This window comes from Pempheris klunzingeri, chromosome 20 (genome assembly GCF_042242105.1).
Source record: "Pempheris klunzingeri isolate RE-2024b chromosome 20, fPemKlu1.hap1, whole genome shotgun sequence".
Taxonomy (NCBI): domain Eukaryota; kingdom Metazoa; phylum Chordata; class Actinopteri; order Acropomatiformes; family Pempheridae; genus Pempheris; species Pempheris klunzingeri.
The window spans coordinates 5,145,398-5,167,167 of NC_092031.1; the positions used below are offsets into that span (position 1 = coordinate 5,145,398).

A 21,770-nucleotide genomic window follows, 5' to 3' on the forward strand; every position below is an offset into this window, starting at 1 on the left:
ACTGGGGTGCCTCGTGCAATTATCTAAACAAGTAGAGCTTCCTGACTTTAGTAAAACAATACTATACTAACAATGTGTCAGCATGTCAGTACTTCAAACCTTCAATAACAACTTGCATTGAGGGTTGTATTGTATATCCACTTTTACATTAAAGATATACTGGTGATGAACACATGAATAAAAAAACAAATTATATAGTTGAAATGCATTAACCTGAGTTTCCAGGCCAGTGGTCAGTAGAACGATAAGGAGTGCTCATTCCTTGGAATTGATTTGCCTGAGCTAGTCCAAACCACACTCGTTGGCAAGGGATTGACTAGTCCTTGATGCTATAAACAAAATATTATTCCATTCCACTCCAGAGGAGGAGGGACGGCTGCGTAGTCATGAATGAGCCTGTTTGTTAATGTCAGGCCCTGACATCCTGTTAAGGATGTCAGTCATCTGTGTGGTAGCTCACAGATTACTATACAAAAGATTATGGTTTTACGGAGTGCCTGCACAACCATAAACTTGGCAGGTTTGATTGTACTCACAGAAACAGTATTTCTGCAAAGCTGGAAAAGCAAAATGAAGTAAGCGTCGAACACTGAAATTGTAGAACAGTATCCCAGAAATAAATAGTATGGTGTAAAACCAAGCAATAAACCTCCTTTTCAGCACTCATATTAAAACCAAACCCAAAGAGGTTGACCAGGTCAGCGTGGAATGAAATCTTGTAGAACAGAACATAATGGTTATCTCCTGCAATAAAGATGCTCTTGTGCAGGATCTGGGATGGCCTTGTGTGTATTGTTGGCATTCATCAGCCCCTGCATCTTGATGGTGCATGAAGATTACACCATGTAATCTTAGCAGGGAAGGAGGAGCTGGCAGTAGAGTGGAATGGATGAGATGAATCAGGAGAATTGGATGCTCAGCTTGGATTGCAGTGGGATTTGAGTCCATACAGAACACCTGTGATTGTACAGGACGTTGCATCATGACCATTCATAAAGCAAATGAAACATGTCGTATAATTCTACTGCATAATGAACCATATTTGTACAGTGCACAACAATTGCTAAATTAGATGACCTTGAATTTAATTCTTAAACAAACACAAATAAATGTTTTTTATCATATTGAATTTGAGCTCTACAATCAGAGCAGCATAATAATCCTCCTCCTGGTTCAGTAAAATGTTATTGTTCGAGGAAACCCTGCGCCAAAACAGACAATCATACTGTTTTATTATCTTTGTTTCAATAAAGCAAAGGCTGCAAAGTGAAAGCAGTGGAGGGAGTATTAATCAGAAGGTTTCCATCTTGTTGGCCATGGCGGCCAGGGACAATTCGATGATCGTGCACATAAATAACAGGCCAAACAGCTGGGCTAGTCAGAGGACGTACAAGGGCAGGAGGAAAAAAGCCAGACATTGAATTAGACGGCAATTTTGAATTAAATGAATCCCATCTTCAAATCAGATTTATTGGTCAGTGACAGGGGTCTTCTGGCAACCTGGCCTCTGAAAAAATAAAACCCCAACTGGTGTTTGTTACAAGTAAACACATTTTGTCACACATTACTTTAAAGATGTAGTGTGTAGGCTGTAGTGTCATTTAGCGGTGAGGCTGCAGACTGCATCCAACTGATTACCCCTCGGTTTATCCCTCTCTTTGCAAGCGTATACGTGAATCTACAGCGGCAGACGAGGATTAACACCCCCTTGCTTTTTCTTGTGCCAAATAAGTATCATCCTCCATTTGCAAGAATCCCTCCTCTTTCTTCTTCGTCATCTTCCAACTGGTGCACTTGCTCCACCAAACTGAAGCATAAAAATGTGTAAAGCCCTCATTTGTCCATTCTGGGCTACTGTAGAAACATTGCAGTGCAACATGGTGGACTCTGTGGAAGAGGACCTGTTACATGTGAATATGTAAAGGGCTCATTCTAAGTTTTAAGCTTTCAGTCTATTCAAGTGTCCCAGTAAACTGTGACAGTGGGACAAAGAGCCAATATGCACAGTACCAGGGTCCTGAAACTGATGCAGCTAAATGTCACCCAATCAGCATTAATATTAGGTTTTCTCACTTTGACATGTCAAAATGTCATCTGTGAAAAAAGCCTTTTGAAAACCGAGACTGTATATGATTTTACACAGTATGCACAAACAAGACAATATAATTACAAGTCAATTAAATTACTATCTTGATGTATTTAATTGTTATTTTATTTTCTGCTTTGTTATTTCGTCTAATATGATTATAGATTAAATCTACTTGTTAGTTATTAGTTCATATTAAACAGTAGAAAATAACGTTAGAGGTACATTATGGTAATTAATATATGCACAGCGTGGTAATATGATAAATACATTTCAAAAATTTCATTCCGGGAATATTATTATTTTATTTTATAATTATTTGCTTCTTGTTTGAAAATATCTGCAGCACGCGGACCGCTGACGTCATGTGGCCCGGAAGTGCTTCTCTTTACCTAACGAGGTCAAAATGGCGGCTCGCTGCATGTGAAGGGGTCGAAACTGGAGCCGTCTTTATGATTCGGGAACATGTATAAAACGCCATGTAGCAGACTGTCAGGTAACACAAGAGGAGACGTGATGTTTCCTTTAACTTATCGTCACATTTTAAAGTCGTTCTTTACTGTCGCCGGTGAAAACAACCTTTGAAGCTAATGCGGAAGCTAACCGGCTAGCTGCCCGGAGAGCAGCTCAGATGTTTGGCAGAGAGCTAGCAGTGACCTTACATAGAAGTCAGCCTCATCTACAGAGACCAAAAGTAGGAAATTACTGCCTGGTTTTATCACGACAACGTTGGGGTTACTTAACTGTTGCTGTGTGTTATCTAACAACGTGAATAGTTAACGTGCAAATCGATCTTGATGAGGGTTTTATAACTGTTACGTGACAGTTACATATAGGGATGACTCCAACTCCTTTACATTACATAGGAGTGTTTGTATTTTTCTCAGTCCACCCTACTCAATGTAAATGGAGTGTATAACATGTTAGGGACTCCTGTCGGTATAACTAGCTGTCAAAATGACCATACATTTGAATCAACGCCTCATCACAACACTTTACTCTGCAGCTGAACATCATGAAAGTAGGATTCATTGCAGAATATAACTGTACTGCACTTATTTTAGCCAATAAACTAGCAACTAAGTGTATGTGAAGTTTATTTGACATGTAACTTAGTGACTACATTATTACCCCATGATTTTACATCACAGCAAAATCTCAGTGAGGAAATGGGAATGGTGTAAGGTTATCATGATTTTCACTTAGGAAGGCTAGGACCACGATGGAAATAAATGATTTTAACTAAGAGTTTAGTTATGCATTATTTTTATGCATAACAAATTGTTCATTTTGGTCTTTATACTGTATTTTATTCTGTTGATTCTTTTGTATTTGCACGCCTATGTTCAATGCAAGATCTGTGTTTTTATTTTCTTCGTATTCTTGGTTTGCAGTCTTGGTCACTTGTGTGTATATTATTATATGACAGACAAACTTCAATTAAGCCATCAGCATTTTAGTTCATTTAAATGTCTTAACATTGCATTTGACATTTCTTATAGGTTTGGTTGGTGTAAGCGTGAAACAGAAATTAGTTCAAAATGTTCCTCGATGTAACCAGACTGCTCGCAGCCTCATTCAGCTGCACAGAAGAGATCCATCAAACTGGCTGACGTACCAGCATCTCAATTTCCTGAAGCGCCAGGTATCTTTAAATGGGACCAGTGTCTCATTGTTCTTTTATTTTAGCTTCCCTTGCAGTTTTGAAATGTTATGTGGAATGTTAGAAATGCTTATCTGCACAGTCTTATTTTCACCATAGCTCGAGTTTTTTCCTTTGTAGTACATGCTTGTATTCGGTTTTACCGCCATAACAATAAATTGTCCCATAAATCTTCTTGTCCACCTGTTTTTTTTTTTCAGTATGTTGCAAAAAACAGCAGTGAGCTTCACCAACGTGCCATCCCAAAGCAGGCTCCTGCCCTGACCATTGTGGATGAGAGAGATGACAGCATTGAAAGACAGGTACAGAGAATACCAACTATTGATCCTGTGGTCACACCCACTGTTCTGCAGCCTGAGGATGTCTCCAGTGAAGCACAGCCTGGAATATCCACCTTGAAGCCCTCTACAGAACATGCAGCAGTACAGAAAGATTCTGTGTCCAGTACGGTTTTTAGTTCAGATGAGCTTCCCCATGTCCATATTGAGACGGAGGAGGCAAAGGAGGCACGTCGAGACAAACAGTGGAAGCAGCTAAAGGTTGATGCGGCCGACTTGCCAAATATCTACTCCAAGCTTTCCAAAATCAAACTCACAGGTAGAGTACACAGTCATCTTGATTTTCACAGATGGAAGTTGATACATGCAATGAATCACACAAAATACATGTAATATCATGCACATCTCTGCAGCTATGTTAGAACTTGGTAAACATGGCAGATGAATGAAGCAAAAACTGAGATATGTTCATAACTACATATAGAAAAGCGCCTGCTTATTTCCCATGTGTAGATAAGAACTGTGCAGGCAGGCAAGATTTCATAGCAGCGCAGAGCAATAGCATATGTTGATAAGCATCGGTGAGCCTTTGTTGTCTAAAGCCATTGTCTCGGTAATCAAGACCTGCAGCATAATCTTCTCTGCTGTCGATCTGAACATGTTTGCAATAAATCGCTTAATGTGCAACTTCCGGTGGGGCTTTAGTGCCTATGAATAATTATTTACTGACTGATTTTAATTAGTGTCCAAACAAATACAAAGAGTGCAGTAAAAGACAGTTCGTTTTGCAGATTTTAATGTGCTTACACTGAATCAGGCATCTACAGCAACAAATAAGGACATTTGCAGTTTTCAACTTTCTGTTTTCTTTTCTGTTGCTTGGTGATTTCAGCCCTGGTGGTAACGACTGCCGCAGCAGGCTATGCAATGGCTCCAGTGCCGTTTGACCCAATCATCTTCTTCGTGTCTTCTCTGGGAACGGGCCTCGCCTCTTGTGCTGCCAATTCAATCAACCAGGTTAGTTATCTCATGGCCAGACAAGGCCATGCATGTCTATTTCGGTATGTATGAGTGTGTGTTTTTGTATTTGGCTCTTTGCACACCACTCAAAGCTCTTTTCACAGCACATGCCCTCTGACTTCAAAACTGCATAATGTGTGACTAACGTCATTCGACATTCAGTGTTTGAACATGGAGTTGAATCAACACCTCGTCGCATTGTCACTGATAACTGAACATTATTAGTCTCACAAAGACAGGAGTTACTGCAGGATTATACAGGATCTAATGAAGTGTGTGCTGTGTAAAATGAGTGATAAACCACACCCAATTCACTCAAACTCCCATAAAGCAAAAAATATCAAACGCATGGCTTTTGCAATTGTATCAGGAATTGCAGTAAACTGCAGATGTTTCTGGTCTTAAATCAGTAAATTTTTTTAAGTATCAATTTCTTTTAGAAAGAAAGCGATGAGGACGTGTCTAAGAGCTGGCAAGATATCAGTTGGCCTTATAATGCATAATACATTTTTTGTTGACATGTTCTACAAACATGAACATGCTTGTTGACAGACGCACAAATCCACAGCTCTCCTTTTAGTAATACCCGTGATCTAGAAAATGCTGAAAGGACCGGCACGCCCCCCCCCCATTTTTTTTTTTTTTACCCATTCTACATTCCTCTTTTGCTATGCATCTCAAAAATGCATTGCACTGACTGCAATGCTATTATTATATCCCTGCTGAAAGCTTTTTCAAAGCTATAAACCAAGGAGAGCCAATGTGCCGAGACACTTAGAATGCCCCAAATAAGTAGGGCCTCTCTCTGCTGTTTATTGTTGACGTTGTACATAGGAATTTGCTCCGTGACTTAAGGATATTAGTATAATGGGTGACCTCTCCCTCAGCCTTAGATTGAACTCTGCTTAATGGTGTCTTTGGCCTGTAATTTGGCAAAGGCCTTGATTACACTAAAGGCTCCTGCCCTTGGGGCTATCCTACCACTCACCACCCTCCCAAGCATATCCTCAACAGCAATGCTCCAACTGCCGTCTTCATTGTTTTACAACAATAATGAATTGCCTCACCAAGTCAAACTAACTTAATTTGTACTGATACTGATCATCCTAGACCTGAACTTGCTTTCCATAATATCAGTACAGTCTGATCCCCCAGTGCGTCACCTCAGAGGGTTACATATATGGATACAAATGTGCAAATGTTTGCATAGTTTTGTTATTGTAGTCAGGTCAGGTCTGAATAGTGTCAGTCAGTCCATAGCTCAAGTTAAAGTTGTATTGTCTCTTCAGTGGCCTGAAACAGAGCTCTGCTCCTCTGTGCACCTCTACCTCACACTGAGCAGGTGTGTAAATATCTCTCAGGTATTTGAAAAATGTCCCTCTCTCCTTATGCTACTGAGAGTAGCCCAGACTCAGACGTTCAGGGCGTTGAGTGATGTAAGAGGCTGCTGCCACTCTTAGTACCCTGGGTGTCCCATTATTTGTGGGCCCACCCTCACATAAGTCCTGTCAGTCTTCATTTTCTCCACTAACACAGCCTGAGGTTAGGATATGACATGGCTTCAGATTTCATTGGAACAATGTTATTTGCCTTTCAGTACCTGTCTATCGACGTCCTGCTGTCAGGTCTAGTTTCAAACCCACACTGACGGTAGAGCATGGGCAGAGGTGTTCAGAGCAGATGTAGCCCAAATCCTTGTTGCAATTTAGATATGTGTGTCTTCAAACATGCAGGGAAGCCACATTCTGTAGAAAAGCCGATCTATTTTAGCATTTAAAAAAAAGAAATTAAAATTGAAATTATGTCAGAATTTGGAAAAATGTGACAGGATTAAGCAGACCAAATCTGTTTCCATCTTCTTGCTGTGTCACTTTTAAAATTCTAGACTAAAATATTATAAATTCTTATTGCCATAGCATTCTTAAATGTTTCTCTATGCATTAAACCAGAACAGCACAGTCATAAAACTTGAGTTCATGAAAAGTTTTTGTTTGACTGAATGAAAATAGACCTTCCAGATAGAAATGATGAAGGAGGCTGTACATTACGACAAGATTTTGGAGTTCATTTTACTTTACACATGTGGGTGAACATTGTGCTGCGGTAGAACGTGTGGTATTTTGGGAATGCTTCACATGGTTTTTGTAGATAAATATACAGTGAATTGTAAAGAGACCCTGATGGAATATTACTTCAACATTTCTCTCTGTTTTCACTAATGGCTTTATTTGTATTAACTGTAAATTCATCAGTGCTCACTCTGTTTGAGGCCAAGAACTTGTTTTTTTGTGGCTAGTAGCTGGTATGTGAGCCGGGGCTTTAACATTTGTCACAGTCGTTCTGCTCCCTTATGCCTTGTGGTCTTTGGGGATGTTTTGCGTGCCATCATAGTCTGAACTGGCAAGAATTGGAGATGGGGATTATTGTTTCAGACAAATTAGCCACCTGTCTTGAAGTGAGGCTGACTTTGAAGTAGATTATCAGGCAAAGTTGGGAGAGGGCACATCTTTCATTTAAACGGTGGTTAAAAGGATCATTAGGACAGCAGTGTCTTGTCTCCCTTTACTTGTCTGGTATGAAAAGTATGTGCCCTTCTACATAGGATGTAATAGTGGTTGGTGTTGCTTTGTTTGAGAAGAATGTCATTTTCCTCAGCGTAATTATACACACAGAGGAACAAAGGCTGTCATGTGTGACACATAATTTCCTGTTGCACTGCCACTGTGGCAGTACTCTACACTTTGCAAAGGACTAACACAACCTGTTGGCACTTTTTTGTCAACAACACACCCTCACCTGTGTGTAACTGATCTCATCTCTCTTTGGTCATCCATCTGTTTTCCATAGTCGTGAAAAGAAAAAGTGGAATGGAGATGAAAAACATCCTACTTCAGATCTGCTTCCAGGGTTTTTTGAAATTAGCTTTCATCTTGGAATAACTGGTGTTTCACCATTAGTGTGGGTGGTTGTGATCAAAGCTAGATGTCTTATTTAAATGAAAAATCAAACAAACTCCTGACAAGAAATCAAAGCAGAGAAAGACCCCAGCGAAGAGCTCGTCCTATGGCTTCTGCTGCTTGGCCCTAATCCCTTAATGCTCTGCAACTGTCGAATCACCTTGAGGAAAGGAGGAAAATGCCTTGAGGGAGAGAAAAATGCTTTGGCTTTTGGAACTGGCAGCCAGGCCGTCAGTGGAGCTGTCAAACACCAAGGCTGCTCTTTGTCCCATTGGGAAGCGCCCATAGGGCAAACAGAAATGTTGTGGTTTCCTTTTAAAATGTTACTCTATTTAGGAAACTGACGGAAGGGTGTAAGCACTTGGAGTCACGTAACAATGGCATTTCACTGTCTAGGGTTTTCTCACCACAGTCAAAAGACTTAATGCTGTCATGTCTGTCTTACAGTCAGCTCCAGCAGCAAAGAGATGTAATTATTTGAGCTTCCAGTTCAAGTAGTTCTCATGGATTGGCAATTATGAACTTTTCTTAACCTGTTATATTTTGTTTAAACCTCCATATTGCAGCTTCCACTGCTGTTATAGCCTTTGTGGAGGTGTTAAGCTGGAGAAGGTTGTACTCTGGGAGAAAAAGCTCAGTTGGCTCCAAGTGACACCAAAGGTTTCATTACAGAACTCCTCTGTTCCTGCAGGATAGTATTTGTAGAAAAAGTGCTGGTTGGTCTGGTCTTTAGGACCCGTGGGCCCCACACCAGGCACAGTCTCCACAGGTGTTCCAGCCGTCATCACCCTCCAGTCTGGCCACTACTTCAGCTAATTGGATAATTGGGTCAGATGAGAGTTTCAGGCTGGAGCCTAAAAGACCGAGGGGAAGTCTGAGGTCCCCAGCAGTGGAACAAAGACTTGATTTGGCCCTTTACTGTCAAATAAGTACTGTTTGACTATTTTGACAGCGGCTATAATGTAAGTCACACCATGTCAACTCGTGTGTTTGTTTTGATGAAAATTCAGCCTGGCTTGTTATGTGGCTGCCTAGTGTCATTTCTGCTTTCGTGACCATGACAGTGAGTTTTCTTTTGTGTCTCTGTCTCTCGTGTGGTGAGCTGTCTGAGGCTGGCACGCATAAGCGAGCCCCCACAAGCCCCCAGCCCATCCGAGTCTACCACTTGAAACTACGCCCTTCTCCCCTGTCCTGTACAGGCATGCATTATTTACCCTCCTGCATGCCTCCTTCTGTGTGCGTCTTCTAGCGTGTATGGGTACATGACAGAGCACAGGGATAGGCTGTGCAGATAATTCTGTTACCAGTATATTATGATAATGATTATTTACTTAAAATCTTTTTAAAAGATGCAATACATGAGTTTATTAAGATAAAAAATAAACAATTTTATAAAATGTTTGAAAAAATAATTAGATTTTATGAATGTCAACGGTGATAAGACCATAATAGTAGAATAACCACCTTTTTGTAGTGTGCCAACGCTGTATAAAAAAAGCTCTATAATGAGCATTTTGACAGTAGTTTAGATGATTTCTACAGCCACACGTAGAAGCTTTTGATCAGCAGAATAATGGAAATGGATTGAAATTGATGGAGGTTGGATGTTATTTTAATCTCAATACACAATGCAATGTCATCATATGAAGCCAATATATCTAGTGGGCACTTATGCTTTCAACTTTAAAAGCATTGTCAAGCTCCTCAGAATCTAATCACAGCATACTATTTCAAGCACATGCCAGTACAATACAGAGCTATTGTTCCAGTTGCAATCTTTATCTTAACCATCTTTATATTGTTTACAGTGGCAGTCATCTTGTTCTTCATATTTATCCACACATCTGGGGGTCAGATTGTTATCCTGCTGCCTGAAATGTGATCTGAATTGTGATCTGGAAATGCTCTAACATTATTTGAGGAATATCCATTGTCATACATGAATCTGTGTGTATGTTTTTCAACTGCACTGATGAAAATTTACAAGATGGTCTCGGTGAAATCACACTTGGTTTAATTAGGTAAAGTCAGCACAGTTAGAATGTGTAATGTTTATATTACCGTGCAGTCAGAAAGTATTAGGGCTGCAACATATTTTTTTGCTTTGGCTCTTTTGATTTGAAATGAAACACTGACTATGTAGTTTAAACTGTGCCTGTCAACTCTGATTTGAGGCTGTTTATGTCCACATCAGATGAACGATGTAGGAATTGAAACCCTTTTGCACGTAGTTGCGGGGACATTAAGTAATACCACATGTTAACATAAGCTTAAATAAAGGAATTTGTGAAAAAAGGGGGGAAATGAACCAATCAATACAAGGTAATATGATAATATTAAGCCACCAATCAGTTTTTTGCAAACTCATCTCTCGTTTTATCTTCCAGTGCTTTTTTTTCTTATTGGAAAAAAAAAAAAAAATCTCCACATGACCAGTTAATGCCAGTGTTATAGACAATTATTAGCCATTACCCTCTGTGGGTTTTTATGATAGTGTTCCACACTTGTTGTACACCATTCACTATGTCACTGCTTCAGAGGTGTAGATAGCGTTCTATCTGCTGCACAGTAGGTGGTGGTAGTCTACCTTTTGGCATGCAGACTTACTGTGCCCTAACAGTCAAGGCTGCCACAACAATTTTCCATGATAGGGCTCCTCTCCTTGTAGCTTGGGGTACCTCACATAGCATGGTACCTCTTGAGAGGATCATTAGTTGTAACAAGACCTCTTAGCCGCTAAACCCCACCAACCACTGCGCTCTTCAAAGACAATGAAACCCTTCCACCGCTGGATTTGTGTCTGTTCCCTGCTAAGAAGAAGCGACAGAAGATATGGTTTCAAACGGGTGCTATAGAATACCTTTAGCATGATGACATTGCCATCCTTTTTGTGCAATTTATTTTCCCTACTTGAGAATTACCCCCACCAATCTCATACCACAGTCCATTTGATGAATTACAGTGGATGCCTTCCCAAAAAAAAGGGCATACTATATTTGTTTTTCTTTTGTGGAAGGCTTCAAAGATATCTTAAAACAGATGGAGTTGTAAAAGTATCAGAGCATGTCATGTTAGTTCCACTGGCTGTGTACCGTAATTGACTGTTCAAAAGAGTTTTGTCCATCAATGGATTATGTTTTTGGGCATTTTGGTTGGGGAGCTTTTTAGAGTTAAAGGCCAAACACATCAGAGGCTTAGTCAAATGGGTGATTTTACAAAAAATAAAATCCCCTCCTTAGTGCTCTTAAGATCTTGTTTTCCAGCAGCTTAGTTAAAACAAAAGAGCAAGCTGATCTTTGACATTGATAGTTTTGAGTTTTTTGTTTTGATGGTCTCCACCAAGCTGTTAGTTCAGCCTGGGAGAAGGGATGGAAATTCCTTTTTAATTGCCAAGGAAGATACCACAAAAAAGGACTCGATGGGTATCTCTCTTGCGGTGCTGGATTAAAATGAATATTTAACCAGACAGTCCTGCTTAATAGTTAATTTCTTTAAAGGTTTTTGTCTTTGTCAACCACAGGGTGCCAATCCATTTCAAACTGCACAAATGGATCTCTTGCAGCCTCAGATGGGAGACAGATGCTCTACTCTGATAAAGTCATGAAGGGTAAATCCATCTATTATATACCCCCAAGATAATGCCTGGGGGGTGAGCAAGAGCAAATGCTGTTGCCAGGCAAAGTGTTAGTTAGGCATGGATACAAGGATGTTGATAATATTCTGGTTTGCAATAATGTCTTTGTTTATTTATTTATTGATTTTGTGTGTGTTGTAATTTATAATTATTTTAAAAGAATTTGCCATCAGTGTTGCAGTTGATCAGCACCTTTTATTTATTTATATCACTTTAACTTAACTGTAATGTGTTGTGTGTGTGTGTGTGTGTGATCAAGAAATTGTTTGTGCTTTACACAAGCACATAGTGTATTGAGAACTGTACTGTAAGTGCCAAAGTAGCGCCTATAAAGTCCTGGCTCTAATAATAACCTTAAATCCAATCCTAGTCTCTGATTTAGCTATTGAGATTGTCTGTATACGTTTTGTACATTTTAATCATAGAGGAAGTATTAAAACAATTACAGATTCAGTATAAAGTCACTAAAGTAGATGCACTTGGAGCAGGGGTGATTCATTTTCAAAAGAGTATTGGCAGGCAGCAGCAGCAGTCTAATTAAGTACTTGCAGGGTGTTGATTTTAAGCAGCGCAGCTCTCCTACTGATGTAAACCTTTAACTACCAGCTCACTTCATGCAGTCAATAAAACAAGCTGTATCAAATGTTATGAGTCCAGCACAGTGGATTTAGAGAAATACAGGAAATGACTATGACAAGTCTTTCTCTAGTCTCAGTTTTTAACACGTGTATATCACACGATGCAAGATACAAGCTCATGCTTTGAGCCAAAGCTCTGAATTTAATGTCTTCGATAATTATACCACAAATGCCATAAAGTACTTTGTCATTCTGAAATTAAACTCGTTGTCATTGGTTCTCATCCGCTGACCTGGAAATTCAAAGTAATTCATGGCACTTCTGGTTAATACATTTTTATTCCAGGGAAATGATCATGACCCCCACCCATGGACACATTAGTTAAGTCTAGATAGTAAAAATAGACACGTTCACATAATAAATAGAGTGGTAACAACTTAACTTTTGGTTCTGTGTCTTCGAAGATAACTTAGAACCCGAATGCCTACAATGCACTGTATATTATATCACCATATATATTAATATTATTGTGTGACTTTGTCACCTCAACTGCCCATAGTTTGTTTTTGATCCTATTATACTCAAGCCTTTACAAACAAATACAGGGCGTCTTTCTTCAAAAGAGGAAAACATGGCTTCTAATTGGAGTTGTACACAACATTTCGTCATCTTTTGTGGAGATCACACTTCAGTGACACACCACTGCTCACACGCAAAGTGTCTCTCTGCCCAAACAAGCTGCAGCACTGAAAGCTCAAACACACCTCACCACAATAGGGTTGTCTTAACCTGAGGGGATGAACGTAACTGACTGACAGGCAGGTGGAACCCCTCCTCTCCACCTCCCTGATTAGGCTTTAGTTTTTGACAAAACACTGTGATTACGGTCCTCTGTAACCAACACGGCGAGATGCAGACACCATTGAAACTTGAGTCAGAGGTGGGGAACCACCCACCTCAGCACTGTCTGGCACCAATAAACCTTTCTACACCTCACGTGGCATTTGGGTGGCTGACCTCATGTGAGCTGAGTAAATGTTACATCAACCAGGACACGCAACTGATGTTTGTTTTCTGTCTTATTCGTTACTTTTACTGTGGCAGTGTTTTCTGTAAGTTGAAAGTCTTGTCTGAGTATTTGTGGTCCACATGTTGGCACTGAAAGCAGCTTCTTGGGCTCTATGGAACAGTATTGGTGCTGCCAGTGTCTCAATTTCAGTTTCACTGGAGCATTCAGGACCTGCTTTCTCACTGAAATACATTGTGGCACGTCAGCATCTCCAGCATGCATTGCGGAGGTATCCGTGAATAGAAGTCAGTTTAAAGGCCCCTGTATGTCTAGAGGACAAACTGTTTCTCTGGCGCTAGTGTCATGCTGAAGCAGATTGGGGACCGTGATAATGGGTTGCTGAAGATGCACTCATTTCAGAAGTGGCCCTCTCTGCTTGTCATCAAGTCTTTGCTCCGCTGAACATCAGCAGATTGGGGACAGAGGTTGCATGCCTATTCAGTGGATGTAATATCACGGAATATTGCCAAGCCTTTGCCCAAATGTTTTTGTTTATTTGAGCAGCTCAGAATTCCTCATTATAACATTAAAAAAGTGAAGGTTTTATAACCATAAAAGCAATGACTGCAATGATGCAGAATGTCTTTTGTGATACTAATGTTAGTCAGATGAATACATACTTTGTTTTCATATGGGGTACTGTATTGCATTAAAAATCAATGAGAGGTGAATAACAAATTTCATGAAATGACCTGCTGTTTTCTGTTGAGCTGGAAGTTAGTTAGTTAAGTTTGTTTTGGTCTGTGCCTTCTTTTTAGTAGCTGGAGACATAATTGTACATCTGGCACAAAGACAATTCATAAGGTAACGATATCTTTCACGTAATTTTGATACAGCTCAAGCTATTGGTCTTAGACCTTTCAGACACAAAGGGGAGATGAATTGAAAAAAACACTTTGCTTGAGAATTAAAAAAAAACCCATGAGGTTCTATATAGACATTGCTGCTTCACTGTAGTTAAACAATGAACAAGTAGAAAACAATGTTTTCTTGCAAGGCAGATGAGAGTATCGATTCAGGAAGAGACCAGTATTTAGGAGTATCTACTCTCTAAAGACATCACGCTTATGTATTTGTGTACACTTTGCTGTTTTTTTCCATGAAACTCAAGTTTGCCCTCTCTATCTGAAGGTAACTTAGCCAAAGGCAAGTAGGAACACTCTTTGTAATGCTGAGATCCGTGGATAATTAACAAAAGCAGCCCTGTTTATGGCGTGCCTGTGAGCCAACACTGAATGCTAATTTGACTCAACCCGAAAAGCTTTTGGGGCAAGGGCATCGTTGCTGGAAAACAAAACGATTACGGACATGCATCAGGGTTTTCCCTAAGCTTTGGGTGTGTCTCACGCTCTCAACATCTTGGTTTAATTGTCAATTTTATTTATTTTATCCAAAATCATAAGGTTTCCCCTCATTGGGCTTCACGGTCTGTACAACATATTTTTTTGTCTTCTAAACAAAACTAATTAGTGCATGAGGTCTTTGAATGGCACATCAAAGGTTAAATTCATTAGGCTTCCCGGCCTACCTCTTGCTGAAAGCGGCATGTATTATCTTAAAGCTTGCTAGTGGCAGGATTGATTAAACCCTAATCAGCATTTATGTGGTCGTGTTTGAAAATTGACACATAAAGGGAATGCCACAGTATTGTTGCTGAGTTGCAGCAACCTGTCACAATGGGCTCATAAGGCCCATTTAGCCTTTTAGATAAAGGGTTGTTCTCTATGCATTACATTGCACCTCACAGGGCTCCAGAGTTAAACTGTCCCATGGCTGCATTCATGCGAGTGCATGATGATCATGCACAGCGTGTGTATGTAGTGGTGTAGAACTTTACGAAATAAGTCATTCAGGTGTTACCATGTTCCAAAACTGACGTCGTCTATAGCTGATGAAAGTCCAGACGGGGAGAGGCCGACTGAGCCAGTTAAAAAGAGTTTTGCATCATTGCAAATCAAGACCGTTATTTATCAGGATGCAAGATAATTGATTAATACCTTGCTGTAACAAAAAAAGAATGCGACCAAATCATGTGCTGGTGCGACCAGCTGAGAAAGTTGGTCTGGAGCAGTGCCCCATCTATTGAAGAGAGATCCTCTTGCTACACTGTTGTAAAGTGCTCTGTCTCTCTTGGCTGAGCATTATCAAGACATCACATTATTATAGTTCCCCAGGTTTAGACTTGCTGTCATTTCTCACTACTCTGCAGTTTGAGTAATTGTTTCTGTGCTTTCAGCTCCTGCTTTTAATATTTGAAATTCAAAAAGGACTTCTGCTTGGTCCCCAGTGACTATTATTCAGACTGAATTTCTTGAATCTTAACTGCCACCCAAATCTTCAGTCCTACATTATGTAATCACAAAGCATACTCTGAACAGTTGAAAAAGTCCCAGGTGATATTTAGCATACAAAGAAGGCTGAGCTTTGAACGACCACAGTTTTTTTGGTTTTGCTCATAATAGTCCCATTTAAATGCAGATATTCCTAAGGGCTGTATTGTTATGACTGTTTTAACCATGTTAAGACTGCTCAGTGTCAGGTGCAGGCAACACTCTGCACTATACTTTTCATGCCTCTGAGATGTCAATCAATACAGTTTTTTTTTTTTTTTTTTAAAGTATCAGAATTTTCTCCTAATATATATGCACAAATCTGCTGATGCTTGTTAGAGGTGAACCTCAGTAAATCCACTGGAATGCACACTCAGCCACTCTGTATCTTCTGTTAGTCGTGCTATCTTCCCGATAAATGCATATGCATAGCGGACAGAGGTGTGTTTCACTGTGTACATTACGGGTGCACCTTAGGTGATTAGATAACACAAACTGCACTGGCTGGTTTCACTGTTTTATTACAACATGCCCTAATTTATCTGAGCATTGAATGTATCCGAAAAGAGACTGAGAAAAGGCTGCTTCCCCCCTTTTCACTGGACTTAGTTTCCCAACATGAATCGTTTTCTGTGTGATAAATCTCAGTCCGTTGTTTTGGTTAATCTGTCAATTTGTCAGTCAGGTTACACAAATAACTGTGCTCAGAATAGGAAATGTGTGACTAAGCTCTGTCAAGTTGAGGAAGGGCGTGTAAAACTGTTAAACTTGGTGCAGTTATGGCTTTGTGTGATCTCACAGACAAATTGTGATTGTCAGCTGTAACCAAATAATCTTCCATTACTGTTCATTTGTTATTCTGTGTATCCACCTGTCTCACCCTGAGGTAACCCGAACAGATCATAGGTTCCAGTTAGGTGAGGCTTAGAAGGGTGAAAGGCTAGTGAGGAGACTCCTGCCAGTCTGCTTAAGCACCGCCTTTAAAGCTTTCCTGTGCCTTACAACATCTACTGCCCTTCGTATGAGGAGCATTTGTGTATCTGCCCCTGTATAGCGTTACTTGTGTTCTGTGAGCATGTTGGTCCACCAGTTCGCCTCTTCCAGCCGTTCCTCTCTCACCTGAGGAAGTCATCCTGCTGGGTTGGGTGTGGACCCCTGTCTGTCTGTACAGGAAACACTACAGATAGTTAAAAGGCTCTTCAGCAATGTGATGTCATGGCAGTCTGTCAGACTCTGTCATGTAGTAACCGTTGATTACCATCCACGAGACGGACCAAAGTGTGTGAGTCTGGGTGTGGGCACCTTGCGCGTACGTACTAACTGTGGTCCTAATGCCTTGCTCTGCCTGTCCCCTTCTACTCTTTATATGAGACAATGCTGTTTGATTTGTAGCCAACCCCACCTGGGGATTGTAAAACCACACTTTTTTTCTTTCTTTGTCTATGTCTACAGCATAACATTACTTTACCTCTCTGTGCTGTACTTCCTAATAACTGTTTTCTCCCTTTGACAAGATTCAGCTGTAATTAGCTTTTCAGAACATAGCTGCACTGTCAGCCCACAAACTAAAGTGACGTATCTACTGTAAGTGTGGCTGTATAACTCTGCTTTGAAGGGGCCTCTGTCACTGAGGCTTTGGTGTTTTATACAAGCCCAAATCTGTGTCTGAAGGTAAACTGCATATTGTTTTTCCTCCCAATGAACATTTTTGCCATGTGACAAAGAAGACCTTGCATAATCATTCAGGTCCAATTCAGCAAATGCTCATGCTCCACTTATCCTCTGTGGCATTATCTAACTGCCCACATACGTCCAACACAACAGCCATGAACACACAAAACCGTCCCTGAAGCACAACATGTGTGTTTTACTCTGAACGCTGTAAATGTCATCATATAGTCACTTATTGAAGTAGAAGGAAGTAACCACTGCTGTGCTCCCATTCATTCACTCCCACACAACTGTAATCAGATGGGGAATGATGGACGGGGTGCTTGCCCATGAGTGGTTACACCCATACGTGTGTATTACTCTTAATGCCTTTATCTTAGTTAGAAGATCCTGGGGATTAAACATTTCCGCTGTCTGTGCACTGGTAGAGGTCCTGTGGGGGGGGGTGTCCTGTGCTTTTGCTCTTCTTCCAGCCTGCAGACCTTTTTATCTGTGAGCCTCTCTCTTAGTAATTACTTGTGAAGAGACAGGGTGGGCAGGGGAAGAGTGGCTCCGATTTCACCAGCCCACACTTTTTAATGGCACTGTACCTCTTTGAAATTGCTGCCTTTGTTCAAGACTTTGTTAACATCCTTTTATACAGTGTCCTGTAAAGTAGACAAGGAAGTGCATTTTTTAACTTCAGCTTTAAGGAGGCAGACAAAATGTTCCTCTCTAGATGGAAATGATATGATATGGAGAAGTTGCACTTTCTTTAACTTTCAGACATTAGCCTTGGAAATACTTTTTATTAACTAAATAAACCTGCAAAAATCCCTTTTCAGATATTTATTTGGAAGATGTTACAGTTGTGCTCCAGTGATCTGTCAATAATCTATCATGAAATAGTGTTATTCTGGGGGTCGTGACCATCATTGCGTCTCTGTCCCAGGAACTGTGCCAGCACTTGCTCCTCCCCATTCAGACACACTGGAAGCTGTGTCACGCCACATCCTGACAGGAAGAATTTCTGTTACATTTACAGGACAGATGGTTGACAGTTCACTTCTAGAACCTGTCGAGAGGCTAACTGGTTCTCTTTCCACTTGAGGGGATTGTGAGAGAGGCGAGGGTGTATGGAGAGCGTTGCAGAAAGAAGGATGGGTCTCTTGGGCTCTGGCAGTGAACAAGGACAGACTCTGACAGGAACTCTGTTACCGTGTTCACACAGTCTCATCCCATTTGCTCCAGCAAACAAGAGTGAAACTCAAGGATAAATTATTTACTCCTGCTGCTTTTTGCCACTGTTTGCTGTGTGTTCCCCTGTGTTGGGTGTATCATCCAGTATCAGCAACCTCCATATAAACATAGCTAAAGGGATAGTTCTGATTTTTTTTAAGAGGGGTTGTATGAGTGTTATCTATTGTTAAAAACGACGAAATAAAGTCTGTGCACACAGTACACTATAGGGAGAATACTTGTCCCCTCACCTTGTCCCTGAACCTAACTGTGTTGCCCTGCACCAACCTGAGCTGCATGTGTGTTATCAGAAGTCTGGTTTACAGAACATGCTGGTGAGGTGAAAGGGAGGGAGAACAAAGATGCTGATTGAACAATGCAAAGCCTGTGGCACTTGGTGTTCAGTTTGTTGAATCTGTAGATTATTTTCAGAAACCACCTTACTGTTGAGGAAAAGCAGGCAATACGAGACCTGTGACCCGTGTCCCAGCATGCAAAGAATTAAAAGATAGAAAGTGAATAATCAGTTTTGTTTAGTTTACTCACAGTATCACAAAAGATGTTTGGTATCTTATAACACAAGACTTGTTGTTCTGTCTGAAGTTGTGAGTAACTGTAACAAAATACATGATTTTCCTGTTAAATCCAGCGATTGTTAATGCAAACATTGATAATCATACCTGAGAGCTGATCTACTCTTTAGAGTGTGTGTCATGATATCATGAGGGGCATGTTGTGGTATTCCTAACAATGTAGCTTGTTGAAAGATTTTTTTGCAAAGTTAACTTGCTTCATTTAGATGTAGTTGACCTTCATCCAGAATTTAAATGTAATATCCATATAAGGTAATGCTATGTGGGGGGAAAAAGTGGCTGCACACAGAACTAGACCTCACTATGCGCTGTTGTCTTCTTCTGAGGTCGTCGTCATTTTCATTTGAAAGGCTTGTTGAATGAGCCCGTCTAGATGAAGGGATGGATTTTGCTACGGGTCACTGCCGCAAATACAAATCTGCCGGAGGTGCTGATGGCTGCTGTCATGTTTGAGAGAACAGTGAGGGCCTTCATATGTGTCCACACCTTATCACTTCTAATTTCCACAGGGCGCTTTTCTTCAAGATCTTCAGGACTAGCCGTATCAGAGCAGTATTGAGGCTGACAAACACACATTCGCACCCATTCCAGTCCGTTTGTGGTCATACACAGCTGCAGACCAAAAATCTAAACACTCACATTCTCTCAAACATACACATAGTCATGCACAAGCTTCTTTTTCTACTGCACCCAAACTTTTGAGAGCCTGCATGTCATGTCAGTCGCACCCTCAGTTATTTGCAAATGCCCACTAATGGCGGAAAGGACTGTTTATTTCCCTTTAAACAAGTGACCACACACACACACACACACACACACACAGCCCAGTTGTATGTACATTCAGCTTTCACTGATATGTTTTCCCACAGTTTGTGAGACTGAATAGAAAGCACTCGTGTGTGTATACACAGTTCATGATAATCAGGAACTGGAGTGAAATGCCCTCATTAGTAAGAACATTGACTTATCAGGCTCAGACTAGAGATATGGCGGTCAGCACTCCAACAAAGGAATTTGTCTTGTTTGCATAGTTGATATGTTTACAGTGGAGTGAAAATGAATGTGGCCCAATGTCTAGTTCAGTGGAAAATTATACAAACCTATTTTCTGCAAATGAAGAGTAATTTTCAATTTCACTAAAGATTTGGCCACAAATCCAACAAGATTATGTAACAGTCTAATGTAGTGACACATTTTTTGTCTGAAGTGGCAACTTTATGAATCAAGGTCAGGGGTCAGAAGTGGTAGGTGCTCTTTCTGTGACTTAAAATAAATATACCCTGTAATGAAAAATCTCTTTGTGAGAGAGAGTCTTTTGATCCTGAAGACTTGCTGTCATCCCCGTTGCCATCCAGAAAGACTTTGGCTTGTAATCTGAGTCCTCCCTCACACTAGGAGGCACTGTGGCGAGGCCACAATGCAGCATTAATGATGAAAGTAATGATATGATGTGACACACAGGGCATCCACGATGAAGTATGGCATCACTTCTAAACACAAGGCACATATTCCCCCAGGTCCGCTGCCATAGCAGCTTAAGACAGTCTTCTGCGCAGCACACAAATTGACAACACTCATTTATCTTTAGCTACGAACCAAAACTTTTCTTTATGTTGTTTTTGGAGGCAAAGCAGCAGCTGTCAGTGCCTCCTTTGATCAGATGAGTTAGAAGAAAAGCAGCATTTAAGAGTAATCCTCTACCATTTTGTTTTTCCCTGTCTCAAGCTTGGTCCTCTTTTTGTTCCACCACTCCTTCCTTGTCTTCATGGCTCAGGCAGTGTGAGGATAGCATGCCTATGCCCTGCTGTAAGCTTTCCCAGATCCTGCCCATATCTTCACAGGCAAAGGGACTGATTAGGGCAGAGGTAATGTGGCTCTGCTCAGCATTAATTGGCTGATTAACATAAGGACAGTTTAGCACTTCACTGTCCCACACTCGGGCCATTAATCACAATGGAGGCTGTGCCAGCTGAATTGCTGCCAACAGCTCTACACAGACCACTAAAAAGAGAGAGAGAGGGACAAGAGGTGTGGGTTCAGCACAGTGCTGAAAGGGAGACGTGATCCACCATTTGGTCAGACAGAGCACAGCAGTCTCTACAGTTGTGCCTCGGGAGAACGAAGGGAGTCTTTAGTGGAAAGCAGCAGGATTGTGCAGTTAGGTAGTTTCAACTTGGCAAGTTATGCTTTTGAAGGTTTGATGCAAAATGTCCAATTATTCTCTACACACGAATGAGTCACTGTGCAGACATGAACACGTGTGCTGTTCACTTGTGAAAAGATGTCTGCATCTTACATTATATGACCACCCCCTTTTTTTTTTCTTGATTTCCACTCATGAATTAAACAGTGCAAACTATTTCAGCTTTTCATGTCTCATCACACCAGCTGATCCCCCATCATTTCATGACATCAAAGGATCTCAGAGGGCAAGGAACCCCACAAACATCTGCCAGCTGTCCATATGCAGCATTCCAGACACACATGTCTCCTGTTTTTATCTTTCACCTCCACTGCAGACAGTGTGAACTAAATATTGATAATTTCTCAGTGACAGAAATGAAGTGATGGAGATGTTCTCAGTACTGTTTTTAACACGGCCAAAATCCAGTTTCTAGTTGTGTTTCTGTATGACACCCTAAAGGTATTTTGTATTTCAGCCTTTTACAACTA

The 21,770-nt window shown here is 40.7% G+C and overlaps 1 protein-coding gene across 1 annotated transcript in view; it reads left to right on the forward strand.

The window, feature by feature from the left end:
* Positions 1–2,488: 2,488 nt before the first annotated feature.
* cox10 (cytochrome c oxidase assembly factor heme A:farnesyltransferase COX10) overlaps positions 2,489–21,770 on the forward strand; it is a 31,402-nt gene continuing 12,120 nt past the window's right edge. Inside the window, exons 1-4 of the mRNA XM_070851696.1 lie at positions 2,489–2,582; positions 3,589–3,731; positions 3,950–4,346; positions 4,920–5,044. Coding sequence (XP_070707797.1) covers positions 2,552–2,582; positions 3,589–3,731; positions 3,950–4,346; positions 4,920–5,044 — 696 coding nt within the window. The 5' untranslated portion in view covers positions 2,489–2,551. The remainder of the gene's footprint in view (positions 2,583–3,588; positions 3,732–3,949; positions 4,347–4,919; positions 5,045–21,770) is intronic.